Source organism: Euleptes europaea, chromosome 1 (assembly GCF_029931775.1).
Source record: "Euleptes europaea isolate rEulEur1 chromosome 1, rEulEur1.hap1, whole genome shotgun sequence".
Lineage (NCBI taxonomy): Eukaryota > Metazoa > Chordata > Lepidosauria > Squamata > Sphaerodactylidae > Euleptes > Euleptes europaea.
Genome location: NC_079312.1, coordinates 58,764,176 through 58,777,199, shown reverse-complemented (window position 1 = coordinate 58,777,199; position 13,024 = coordinate 58,764,176). Strand labels below are relative to the sequence as shown.

The 13,024-nt window shown below is 42.5% G+C and overlaps 1 protein-coding gene across 1 annotated transcript in view; it reads left to right on the top strand.

The window, feature by feature from the left end:
- Positions 1-12,762, top strand: part of LOC130475224 (collagen alpha-1(VII) chain-like) — a 32,447-nt gene extending 19,685 nt beyond the window's left edge. The window contains exons 24-31 of the mRNA XM_056846974.1: positions 2,150-2,227; positions 3,547-3,600; positions 3,927-3,975; positions 4,594-4,626; positions 6,663-6,758; positions 8,220-8,336; positions 11,931-12,110; positions 12,755-12,762. Of these exons, the coding sequence (XP_056702952.1) occupies positions 2,150-2,227; positions 3,547-3,600; positions 3,927-3,975; positions 4,594-4,626; positions 6,663-6,758; positions 8,220-8,336; positions 11,931-12,110; positions 12,755-12,762 (615 nt within the window). The remainder of the gene's footprint in view (positions 1-2,149; positions 2,228-3,546; positions 3,601-3,926; positions 3,976-4,593; positions 4,627-6,662; positions 6,759-8,219; positions 8,337-11,930; positions 12,111-12,754) is intronic.
- The last annotated feature ends 262 nt before the right edge of the window (positions 12,763-13,024 follow it).

Sequence of the window (13,024 nt, the reverse complement as noted above, 5' to 3'; positions counted from 1 at the left end):
TCCTCTTGCTGCTTCCCCCTCCCCCCTCTGCTGCTCGCAGCAATTTTGCTACTTTCCCAGCCCTCGCCCTCCTCTGCACAAACACTTATGGGGGGGGATTTAGTAGCAGTAAAGATTGGTGGATGCAAATGGGAGGGGGAAGGTGGTGGGAGGAGAAAGGCTTTTCATTGGATGTTGCGAAAAGAGGGGAGGAGAACAGAATAGCGTTTGTAATTGAACGCACCCTTGGCTTGCCGGTTTTGAAACGACATAAGGAAATACATCGTGGTATAGGCGTTTTCGGAAAAAACATGTCTGGCGCTTCCAAAGCATTTCCAAGCTGAAACGGAAGGTCTGTGGTGCGTGGGGAAAAGAATGTAACGGTTTTAAAGGGTTTGAGAGACGTTTCCCAGACGGTGCGACAAGCCTCAGAGTGAACCAGCACAGTGGAGATGGTAACTTTTCTGAATGGATGGGTGAGTGGGTCTGGTGAGCCAGAACCAGGGCTGTTGGCTGTGTGTGTGTGTACATACATGCATATATACATACATACCAACAGCCCTGGTTCTGGCACACCAGACCCAGCTAATAGTAATAAATGGTGCCTTAGGTACTGTCTGACAGCTGTCACCACTCCTGTTGAACACATGAAGATGCCTTATACTGAATCAGACCCTTGGTCCATCAAAGTCAGTATTGTCTACTCAGACCTGCAGCGGCTCTCCAGGGTCTCAGGCAGGGGTCTTTCACATCACCTACTTGCCTAGTCCCTTTAACTGGAGATGCTGGGGATTGAACCTAGGACCTTCTGCATGCCAAGGAGATGCTCTACCACTGAGCCACGTCCTCTCCCCTGTTGTCTGGAAAAACCATGGGGCAGAAGTGACAGGCAGAGTACAAGTCTGTGGGATGGGCAGATATTGTAGTTCTGGAACAGAACGAGAGCATGTCTGGTTTTCCTCATTCTGTTTCTGCCTGAGTCACTATTGTATGTCCAATGTAGATAGCTCTCTTCCTAGTTTTGACCCTGGTAGGCCTGCCATCTCAGACTAGGTACTAACAGGGAATTAAAGTGTTTATAATAGACTTAGCCCTTGAGTGAAGAGGGGACCATGGCAGGTTTTATTCCTTTAGAAAGATATCCCTGATTAATAACTTTTTCAGTTTACTTGTCTGTCTTTTTGTCTCCTCCTTCTTTCTGAAGGGCTACATAAGCACAGTCATACCTGGGTAGTACAGCAGAGGTGTGCTTAGCCTGGAAATAATTTTTTAAAAAATAGAACTTCTAAGGTGTTTTAAAAATATGTACATTATGGTGGGGAGATGTATTGTATATGATGTCATGGACATTATCTAATGGCACTCAAGTAACCACTTCCTGGATGGCACAGTGGTCTACTAGCTGGGGAAATAATTGCATTTCCTAGTGACTGTACAGTGTAGTTTGGGTACTGGATCAATTCAGTATACCTGAAATAAGGTACTTCCTTGAGGAAGGGCACATGGATCCCAGACAATAAATGAGCAATGACTACATTTGTTTCTTAATAAACAATAAGAGAAGCACCAAAGTACTATGTCTGCCTTCCCAATACTCCATTGGAAGTGTATACTCTACCAGCGTCTTCTCTGGAGAGTACATCCTTTTCTAGCCAGTGGCAGCTCTATTGCATCTTTCTCAGAGTGGAGTTGGACCATTGTTTTTATCTAGTACTTCACTGGTGTCAAAGACTGGGAACATGGACCAGCACACAATGAGGTGGTGGGCATATTAAGCAACACTTGCAGCTGAGAAGCAATTCTGGCAGATTTGCATGAGTGATTAGAGCAGAGCAAGTGCTTCTCCAAGCTCAATAACTGATCCTATGTGCAGCAGTCTGTACGTTGTTCCCACTAGGTGCAGTAATCTCCTATGTGTGGTATTCAGCATACAGAATTGGCAACTTCCCCACGTGGAAAAGAAAGCTGAACAATTGATATGTGTAGAAAATGTTTGTGTGGGAGAGGGCACTTTAGAAATGAGCACTTCTCCCCTAACCGAAAAACACCTTCTGGAAACAGCTCCCTCCTTTACTGAAAGGAGATGCAGATCAGCTAATGGCACTGCTGGCCATGCCAGGTGATGCTCCTGCTACGAAATTGTCTCAATGTGTTTGTTTTCCCATTGCAGGGTGAAAGAGGGCCCGCAGGAGAGTCAGTTTTAGGACCCCAAGGAATTTCAGGTGTCCCAGGAGAAAGAGGACCACAGGTTTGTAATATGTCCCAGCCAATGGTTAGTGTCAGGTTAGCTGCCAACATGCTTTGTTGCTTGCTTTGGAATAAATGGGTGAGCTCCATCAGTACTTGCCAGTATATGTTGGGACTTACTGTACTATTGGGGTAACTATCAAGGAGGAATATGCGAAGACTGTTCTTGTAGCCAAATGCAAAGGTAAAGCCTCTATGGATGACTGATTAAAAAATTGCTACAGACTCGAATCAAATTGCTTAAAATTGCTTTAGACTAGAATCAAAAGTAAAATGTGCAGAAGTAGAATTTTAATTGCACCTTTTCAGCGAATTACATAGAACTATTATAATAACCTGTGCAAAGAAAATGAAGAGAACAATAAAAAAGAAAGAACAAGAGATCTGTTCCACAAGATCCAGGAAATCAAAAGAACATTCAAACCACAGTAGGGATGCTGAAAGCAACATGGAAATACATTATCTGATCAGGACAAAATAAAGAACTTATTGAAACAATACACTGAAGAACTCTACAGAAGAAATGAAAGGATGACAGATTGCTTCCAGGAATAATCTTTTGAGAAAAAACCTGCAGTTTCAGAAAGTGAAGTGAAAGCTGCACTTAAAGTAGTTGGGAGAAAATCTCCAGTAGTACATGGGATATCAGTAGAGCTATTCCAAGCCACAGAAACAGAGTCCATCAAAATCTTAACAAGAATATACCAACAAATACAGGAAACAAAAAATGACTCGCAGACTGGAAATGCTCAATTTATGTTCTAGTTCCAAAAAAAGGAGACATCAAAGATTACAGCAACTACTAGACTATTAATTTCCCACACAAGCAAAATGATGTTTAAAATTTTACAACAAAACCTCTTACAATATATGGAACAAGAAATGTCAGGTGTTCAAGCTGGATCCAGGAAAGGAAGAGGCACTAGAGATCATATTGTGAAGGCTACTGGAGCATACCAGAGAATTTCAGAAGAAAATCAGTTTGTGTTTAGCTTTCAACTGTGGACGGTTTTAAAAGAAATGGGTGTGCCACAATATCTGAAGGAGGTCTGTGAGGGATACAAAGAAGATGCATGGAGTGCTGGGAAGAGAAAAACACAACAGGAGAAAGAAAAGAGGGAAGTGATGGGATCTGTGGCTGTAAGTTGGCAAAGATATCTACAGTTTCTTAGCTATTGGGTCCTTGGCTATCTGTGCTCCACTCTCCAACTGAGATATTTTCACCTCGCTTGCACTCCAGTCAGCATCTAGTTTTGCATCACAAATGTTATTGAAATGGTTCTGCCTTTTTCCTGACTTCTTTTTTCTTTTTGTTGACAGGGAAATCAAGGGCCTGGTGGCCCCAGAGGAGAGAAGGGAGTACCTGGCATGACGGTGAGGAGACCCCTCCATTCCTATGTGAAATCCTGAATCAAAATCATGACCTTGAGTGGAAATCTGGCCTAATTCTTGCTCTATATCAGCCAGACATGGCTATTGCAGTAATCTTTCCTCCTTTTGCAAGAAATTGGGGTCAGTCAAGCATTCAAACATGGATTCGTACATGGCACACTTTTTGCCATCTCCATCTTAACCCTTCTCTTGCTCTGAAAAGGGAAATTCACCAACCCCTCCTATTTCAGGTTCTTTCATCAACTAGTGCCATGAGATCAATAACATGCTTTGCATTCCTCCTTCTCCCTATTCTGTCTTTTCTCCAGGAAGAAGAAATCCGTCTGTTTGTCAGGTCAGAGATGAGTCAGCACTGCGGTAAGGCTATACCTACTGCTGTTTTCAGACGACTCCAGCCTCCTGTTTTGTCCCAAGTATTTCCTCCTTTCCTTTCTGCCCTTCCATATCCCATCCCTTTCTTCTCAATACCTTATTTCAGATCTGCTACCATAGCTGGGCTCAAACTGTACTTGCTTTGTGGTGCTAGGTGCTCATGTGTCTTTCTCCCATTCTTTTAAGAAGTGTCCTCTCAGAGCCAGACATGCTGAGTGAGAAATCTGCAACTGTATCACTTTTTATCTGAAATGCACCCCCAAGGGGTTTCAGACTTACTTTCAGCAGTGGGAAGGAAGAGTCTTTCTTCTTACCTCCATATGCCATTTTCCAAATCAAATTGCCCCTCTCCAGGTTGCCTGTGGGGGAGAACAGATAGGAATTTGGCAGGAGTTTTGATCAGGAAAATTATATAGAAGGAAATATTTTTGGGGGGTGGGGGACAAAACCCACTACTCCAAAGAAATTAGCAATCTCCATGGCAGTATTTCAGTTTTAAGAAATGCTGGAAGATCTAATCATGGATTTCCTGCAAAATGTGTTCTTTGGCTGTCTGTACAGGATTGCACTGTAAAAGTAGAAATTCTTCTTGTCTCGTTTCAGCTTGTGGAGGCCAGTTCTCCCCTCCAGATACACGTGAGTGTTTTGGTTATTGTCAGACACATATTTGATAAATACATATGGTTTGTGCTCCCAGTTATGCAGCAGCCTTCCTCTAGGTGTACCCTTTTCCCCAATCAGGAAGACCATGAATAGATAACTCTAATCATCACTGGTGGCTTAGCTAGCAATAGCTATTTCATAATAAATTATTTCCATGAAGATGATGCTTATGTTGGAGAACTGTCGGGAATTGGGGTGCTGTTGGGGTAAAGTGGGTAACAAATGTACTGATGGTATAATTCATTCTTTGTAATAATTAAACTAGTGAGACCAAGGTCCTCTGGCCTATTTTTAAAGAAACATTTGTTTCGAATTTCAGCCTGCCATCTCCTCAGGATTTGGAACAATTTTTTTAAAATCCATTCAGCCTTACAACTACCCTGAGAAGCAGATGGACTCATTTTACAAAAGGAACAGAGGCTGAGTGATCATTTATCAGGGCCAAACTAGACATTTGGCAGAGACTTCAGTCTGGAAACGGGTATCTGTTAAATATCTAAAGAGTGCTATAGTGATAGGAATATAAGGAGAGTCGGGCTACACTGGTCCATCTAGTCCAGAATACTGTTTCTCAGAGTGGCCTGCAAGATCCCCCAGAAGGATATTGCTTCCCCCGAACAATTAGCATTCAGAAGTATGCTGCCACCAAGCATGGAGGTCTTACATAACTTATACACTATCAAAGTAGTGAGGGGGAGAGAGAGCCTTCCAATTTTTGTCTTGTATTCTTAGGAAAAGCAGCTGGGGGAGGGAAATGCTGTGGGAAGGGCTACATATGTTTTCCCTATCAGTTATGTTACCTCCTCCAGCTCATGCATTCTCCTCCACTTTTTAAATCCATGCTTCCAGTCCCAGATCTATTGCTGAGCATTTTGGTTTGTCTTGTCCAGCGTGGTGTAGTAGTTAAGAGCGGTGGACTCTAATCTGGAGAACTGGGTTTGTCTCCCCACTCCTATACATGAGCGGCAGACTCTCATCTGGAGAACTGGGTTTGTCTCCCCACTCCTATACATGAGCGGCAGACTCTCATCTGGTGAACTGGGTTGGTTTCCCCACTCCTACACATGAAGCCAGCTGTGTGACCTTGGGCTAGTCATAGTTCTCTTAGAGCTATCTCAGCCTCAGCTACTTCACAAAGTGTCTGTTGTGGGGAGAGGAAAGGAAGTAGATTGTAAGTTGGTTTGATTCTCCCTAAAAGGTGGAGAAAATCGGCATATAAAAACCAACTCTTCTTGTTGTCACTAAGCCCTCAACTGTGCTGGAATTTGAATCGTAGTTTCCTAGGTAAACATTCAGGTTTTCATCCGTTGGATCACATTGACTTTCACAGGTTGATGGAAAAGAATAAACAGAGCGGCCAGTCCCTGGGTACACATGACATGACATTACAATAATTATTTTTCTGATTTTCTCCAAGGGGCATTGTGAAGGAGGGTAAAAGGGAAATCAGGTTTCTTCCAATCCATTAGTGACACTCCTGCATACCTGGGAGCATGCTGTGCTGTGCTTATCTATGTCCCCGACATAAATTTGCCATTGGTGTTTGACTAATAGCTGCCTGTGTCTTCTTGTGTATTGCTGAAACATTGCTTCCCCCCAATATGCAAGCTAATGCCAGTATTCAAGAGTGTGTGCCCCCATCCCAAGCATGCAACAGAGGATTGGGATAAAATTCCTATATACAGATCTCTTCTGGTTTTTCCAAGAGGCCCTCTGATGCTATGGGTGAAGAGATATTCCTGAATTGAAATGGAATGCCCTTGGAACTAGTGTGCAAAAAGGATTTTGTTCCTTATAGTCCCAGTTGGCCCATCGCACAAACCTTATTCCAGGCTTATCTTCTCTTTGTCTGTTGTGTTAAATGCACTCTCTGTGTAAGTTAACAGGGCAACACAGATGTGGCTGTTGAACTCTGGCTGGTGCCTGTGTGGTATTTTTCTTGATGAGGGGAAGGAACAATGTATCTTATGTGCTTGTTGATGTTTGCATTGTGACCTTGCCCCTCCCAGGTGTCCTCCCCAACTATCCATCCACCCAACCACTCCCGTCTGTTAACGCTCAAATAGTACCTGTGCTTAAGTTGTCCCACACTGAGGAAGGGGAAGGTGAGTCTTGTCTCCTGTTGTTTTGTTATGCTTAGTATCATCTCTGTGATCATGCATAGAATTTCTGCTATCACCCTCTCATTTCCTTGGAACTAAGTAATTCCAACTGTATTTTCTCTTTCTCAGTGATCACCAATTTTAGGGAATATATATATTGTTTAGAATGCAGAATTTAGCCATATACACATTATTAGGATTCTAAGGGTTCTGTCCTGGCTAAGGGCAATGTATGATGAATTTAATAAAGTAACACATCAAAGAGTTCTCTGGAGTATTAAAGTACAACGTTTCACGTGTAAGAGCCCCCCTTTGTTAGATGCAGGAAGTGGGTTTCCTAAAACTGGTAGGTATCAACTTCACACATCTGACAATAGTGGGCTGTCATCCACAAAAGCTAATTCTACAATATGTTTTAGTTTGTATGGTGCCACAGGTGGTTTTTGTGTTTTTGCAACAAGAGGCTAATACAGCTACTCCTTTGGAATTAATACAGACATATTTATCCTGAGAATGAGGCCAAAAATATACAGGCAAACCCTTATAGTGGTATCAGTCTGTCACCCCCTGTAGCAACAAGAGTAATAATACCCAACAAGAACAGCAGCTTAAAAATGATGGGTTGAAAGCTAGGGTAAAAATATTTTAATTAAGATAAATACACACAAGAGAACTGATAGTTGTAGGACATGTCTTGTGTGAAATGGCCCACAGGTATTCTTTGCTAAAGAAGTGACCTTTGATATCCTAAGGTACACAAAGTTGCGCATGTCCCTGCGCTGTGGTGCTTATCTTCCAGCAAGTGACCTGCATGATGGGCAGCCCAATCCTAGGGGGGGGGGGTATTTAAGCTGTGCTCAGGGAAGGTGTAGCCCCTGTGCCTCTCCATAGAGTTTCACAGGGCTACACCTGCCTTTTAGCCTACGTAACTCCATGCTAGCTAAAGGGGGTGTTCCTGACCTGAAAGGGCTTTGGAAGCTGCCTAAAGTCAGAACCGCCCCAGGAATGCCCCCCTGGATTACCGGCACAAGCACTTGTGCTGGACAAATGCTGCCGGGGAGGCAGTGCCCGCATACGAGGCTCGTGTTGCCACACAGTGCCCCTACACCAGTGTAAGTGCCCTTGCTCTGGTGTCCATGCCAGTTTGGACGGCACAAGTGGCACTTACACTGGCATAGGGGTCTCGTCGCCTCCTCAGCAGCTCCGCCCCCCCTTTCAGGATTGCACGGTTAGATAATCAACACTGGCTGATGATATATATTTCCAAGGTTGCTTATCAAATAAAATAAGTACACCAGCTGCAATGTTCTATCAATTACTAGAGATGGCACATTCGTCAGCTACTTAGGAATAGAAGGTTAGACATCCTCAGGCACGTGAAATCTTCCAGTATTTTTACATTCTTTTCCATACAACCCTTTTCATTCTTGGAGACCTACTGAACCAGCCATTCCTGTTTTGTAGGGGACCACGCACGAAACATAGTGAACATAAATGAACCAGAATATGAGTACTTCTACACAGAGGACTATGAAGAGGGCATGGAAGCAGATGGGACAGAGAGTCCTTTGCTAAGGGATGGTGAGGTCCATCAGTCTATAAAATGTTTTTGAAGGAACTGGAGCTCTTTAGTAAGATTCTGGGTGAGGATAGGAATAGGCTGTGGCACAGGGCTCCTATTGGTAAATGTCTGGTGACTGGGAGCTTGTGTCCAATATGTCTGGCTTTGTATCTGCTTGTCCATGGACAGATCCTTGGTACAAAACCATTGGCACTATTTGGACTGTGTTCTTCCCCACTGATTTCAGAGTTGGCAAAGGTTCTTAAAAAGTAGATGAACACATGGCTTTTTTCAGCCATGGGAGAGGTGGTCTTTGTCAAATGTAGGGCCTGGTGGCCATCCTTGCCTTTAAACAAGAACCAAATGTTAGAAGGTCACAAGCAACAACAAGGTGAAGACCCCAAGTGAGCCAAACAACAAACTTCCATCGTATTATTAAGCTAGAAAAGAACTCTCTGCTGCCGTCTTTGTCACCAGTAAACATTGTTAATAAATAGCTGCATTCCCCAACAGCTGAATAAATGACACGTCATTATTCTTCCAGGGTTAGTGCACACTAAATCCAGCATTCAAATTAGATTTTAAAAGTGTTGTCTCTTGGGATGGCATGTCACTGAAAGGAGCCACCTAAAAGAAGAGATGTGTGATGAATTAATAAAAGGCAATGTTGCAAAACTTTTATCTTCCTCATCCTGTCAAAAGTAGGGTGCTGATAGTAAGCTGTCATCAAGGAAGGACTTATTCTGGTACTGCCATACTTCCTTTCCTTGTATCTTTCCAACAGATTTCAAGTGATCTTTTTTCACTTCTGTAACGCAAACTATGCCCAAATTTGAGGTCCCATTTTGCAACTTTGATCCTGAGTCTGAAAGTTTGTGCAGTTACTGAGGCCAGGATGAGAGACCAGCTCCAGCTCATCTCTTCTTTCATTCAGCATAATGGTGATGATGCTCCCTACAAGCCGTTTGTTCTGTTATCCCCTGGAAATAGATTCAGTGCCTCATCTGAATACATAGTCAATCTTCTAGCCATTGTGTTCCTTCTTTTCATTATGAGGTTGGGTGGAAGGGGGTTAGATTCAAAAGCCAGAAGCTTCTTCTTCTTAAACTAGTATTCTACTCCCTGTTTGTAGAAGATATGAGCCCAAAGGCAGATCCCAAACATGGACAGCAAAAGAGGGCTCTCTCTGAGCAAGGTAAGCAGTGGACCTCTGCACCTTATGGCCTTTCTCTCCAATAAACAGGTTGTCTCCTTCCATCCTCTTAGGGCTCAAATCCATATGTTCCTCCTGCTTCTGATCCTATGACTAATGAAACAGATGGTTTAGGCTAACAGAGACAGAGTCTATGAACTCATTCCAACCTGCCAGAGTTTTTTCTCCAAGATTGGGCCCAAGGCCCATGGCAATTAGACACTAACTGTTCCAAGTTGGTGGGTGGTCTTTGCTGGCCAAATATAGCTTCATTCTGTCCTGATCCTGGGATGGTATGGTTTTCTAAGTAGAGCTGACAAAGCCTAAATGTAGTCTGAGGACTAAAGAAGAATTCAGTCGCCTGGTAGTAGACAGGCATGCACTAGAGCACATACCACTTGAACTTGTTGGGATAAAAATAATGACATGTGCCCACAGCTGCATGTTTTTTTAGCATAGTCCATGGACCCCACAAATGCTGGCTTCCACAAGCCAAATTAACATCCTTGCTTTGTGAGGTTAAGAAAATCTGTAGACCAAAGACCTAAATGCAAAGATCTTGTATTGTCATCAGCCATATCATTATGGTGACTTCCCTCATATCATTAACATCTTTGTTTCACATATCAAGATCTCAATACAGCAGGGATAGCTAAGCTATATGCAGCTAAGGTGTCTATATTGTCATCTTGCTATATGCAATATTTTTCTTAGTAATTTTTAATGGACTGGGGCAGAAAGTACCTACCCAGCATGATAACATGACCAACTTGCAATTCTCCAAGAATCTAGATGGCCTGGTGATACAACATCTGATGTCAGTTATCCCAAGATAAGGAACTCATTATCCTGACAATGTTTTTATTATGAGAGTGGCACAACACTTCTAAAGGGGAATAGGGATCCTCTTGAGTCAGCTTCATCAAATGACTTTTGTACATCCAAAGTAATTTTACACCCCCCATTGCTATCTTACTGTGTGCTCTTAATGCATTTTAACATTTTAGCTAGATATAACATTTATTCATTTTAAACCCTTTATATTGCCAACCTTGTTATGAAAATAACACCCAAGGCAACTGAAAACAATGTAAAGACAAATCATAATAAAAGGTCGTATAATGTAGTGGTTTAAGTGTTGGACTAACAGGGGAAACTTGTGTTCAAATCTTCGTGTATTCCTCTGTTCAAATCCATGAAACTCTTGTTGTGAGGATAAAATGGGGCTGGGTGAACTATATTATGCCACTCTGAGATCCTTGGAGGAAAGGTGGGATAAAAACGCAATAAATACAAATCAGTAAAACAGTGGCAACAGCAAACAGCACATTATGACTTACAGTGCAATCCTAAGCAAAGTTGTACCCTTCTACATCCATTGAAGTCACTTAGGACAGCACTTTTAAAGGTATAGAACTGCAGCACAACTAACATTCTCAAATCTTAAAACAGCTGGACGATTCAGGGTTGCTGAATACATATCAACAAAATTGCACCATGATGGCCAGCCCACTAATAATCTGATCTGGTAATAGCTCTAAGCCTACAACAGTGCATTTAGACCAGTTCCAAAAAAACAGTGAATGTGATAAGCCTTACAGTTTTGCATGAAATAAACCAAAATGACCTGATTATAGCTAACTTGGGTACAGTAATTACCTTTTACCTTGAGATACGATGGGAAAATTTAGCCCTTGTGCACATGACCTGTCTGCGCACTGACTGAACATGTGGAAAGGGAGAGCAGCCATAAGTGCACTGGCCCCACCCTACTTCTCCAGTTGATAGCTGGTTCATGAGCACAGCTCCTATGCATGAAGGAAGCGTCCATGCATATGCTTCTTCCCTATCATCAGCGACATTCAGAAAGCAGCAGCATCAATGATTATGAGGAGGGATCACGTGAGCAGGCATTTCCTCCACACACAGGCACTGTGCTCATGAGTGGCAGTCACATGGAGGTGGAAGACAAAGCCAGCATCCTCGTTCCTGCTCTCCTTCTGCACATATTCTGTGAACATGCAGATGGCTTATGCGATAAGTGATATACATGTGAGCTTCACACAGATGAAAGCTGAATTTAACTACTAAGAAAAGTCCCGCCATGGCCTTAAATGTCTTATATAAGAATCTTCCTATTTAATTCAGAAACTTTCAAGAAACTTATAACATTGACATATTATAGCACTGAAGGGCTCAGACCTGTAGCCTTAAATATACGTACGAGAATCCATAAGTAAAAGCTGCTGATTTGTGAACTACCAACCCCATCTGGCTTCTTTCCATTTTATCCTTACGTTATATCAGACGAAGCAGAGAAGATGTGCATTGTTTTCCATTGAGGTTTCTGCTAAGTGTAACATCAGAGAAAAGATACCTAACCCTATAGATGCTAATGTGTAGGTCCACTTTCTTCTTCCAGCTGACGCGTGTGCCTTGCCCTTGGACGAGGGAGACTGCAACAACTACACATTAAAGTGGTACTATAACCAAAGAGTATCTGAGTGCCGACCCTTCATCTACAGTGGCTGCAGAGGGAATCGCAACCGCTTCAACTCCAGGGAGGCCTGTGAGCATCGATGCAGGCCACAAGCAGCCGCAAGTAAGAGCTGACAAAGAGGTTCCTGGCGCTAGCGCCCTACTGCAGTAAATGTAAAAGACTGGAGCCATTGCTAGGTACTGGTTTCCAGTCATGCTTTTTATTTATTTTTGCAGATGGATAGGAAGAAAAATATATACATTCTGAAGCGGGACTCTTATTCTGATGGAACGGAGGAACTCACCAAAAGAAGAGATCGCCAGCTTTGCAGGTTCTGAAGAGGAAACCTATTCTTGGCCTGCACAAGATCTCAGCTATACACACTTCCTTTGGTCAGAGACTCACCTTGCTGCCATTTGTACTGCTTGTAGCACAATTGTGTGTGTGTGTGTGTGTGTGTGTGTGTGTGTAGGCTGCTTCAGCTGGAGCAGAGAAACGGTGCTATTCTTTTTTTAAAGAAAGTATTTTTATTGCTCTTGATTTATTTTTTAAATTAAGGTGAAATTTTTATCAAATGGAAAACATAAGCAAAACCACTTTTATATATAATATAAAAAAGAAAAGACATATTTTAATTAGAGGACTGTTAACTTATTTGATGCTGGCCAACTGATGACACATGGAATGTATTATCATCAGACCAAACTGATTCTCTTTGCAACTTGCTTTAATTCAGACTTATTGGCTCTAAGTTTATCTTCTTTCAGTGAACTAGCAGGAAACTTGATTTGTCTCCTAGCCAGACTAATATTCCCTTTCATTAATTAACAGAGCCTTGAGAATGAGGGCACAGATTTCCCAGGATTCACTGCCAAAACTAGGGTTCTGTCTGTTTCTAATGAAAATTGCCCCTTCCGTCTCTGTCCCTTCACTGCTTGTTATTCTTAGTTTGTCTTATTTCTTACAAGAGAAGTTGGTGCTGTTGTTGATTCTTTCCTACAGCTGCCAAGATAGACTGTAGGGGCATGTCCATTTTG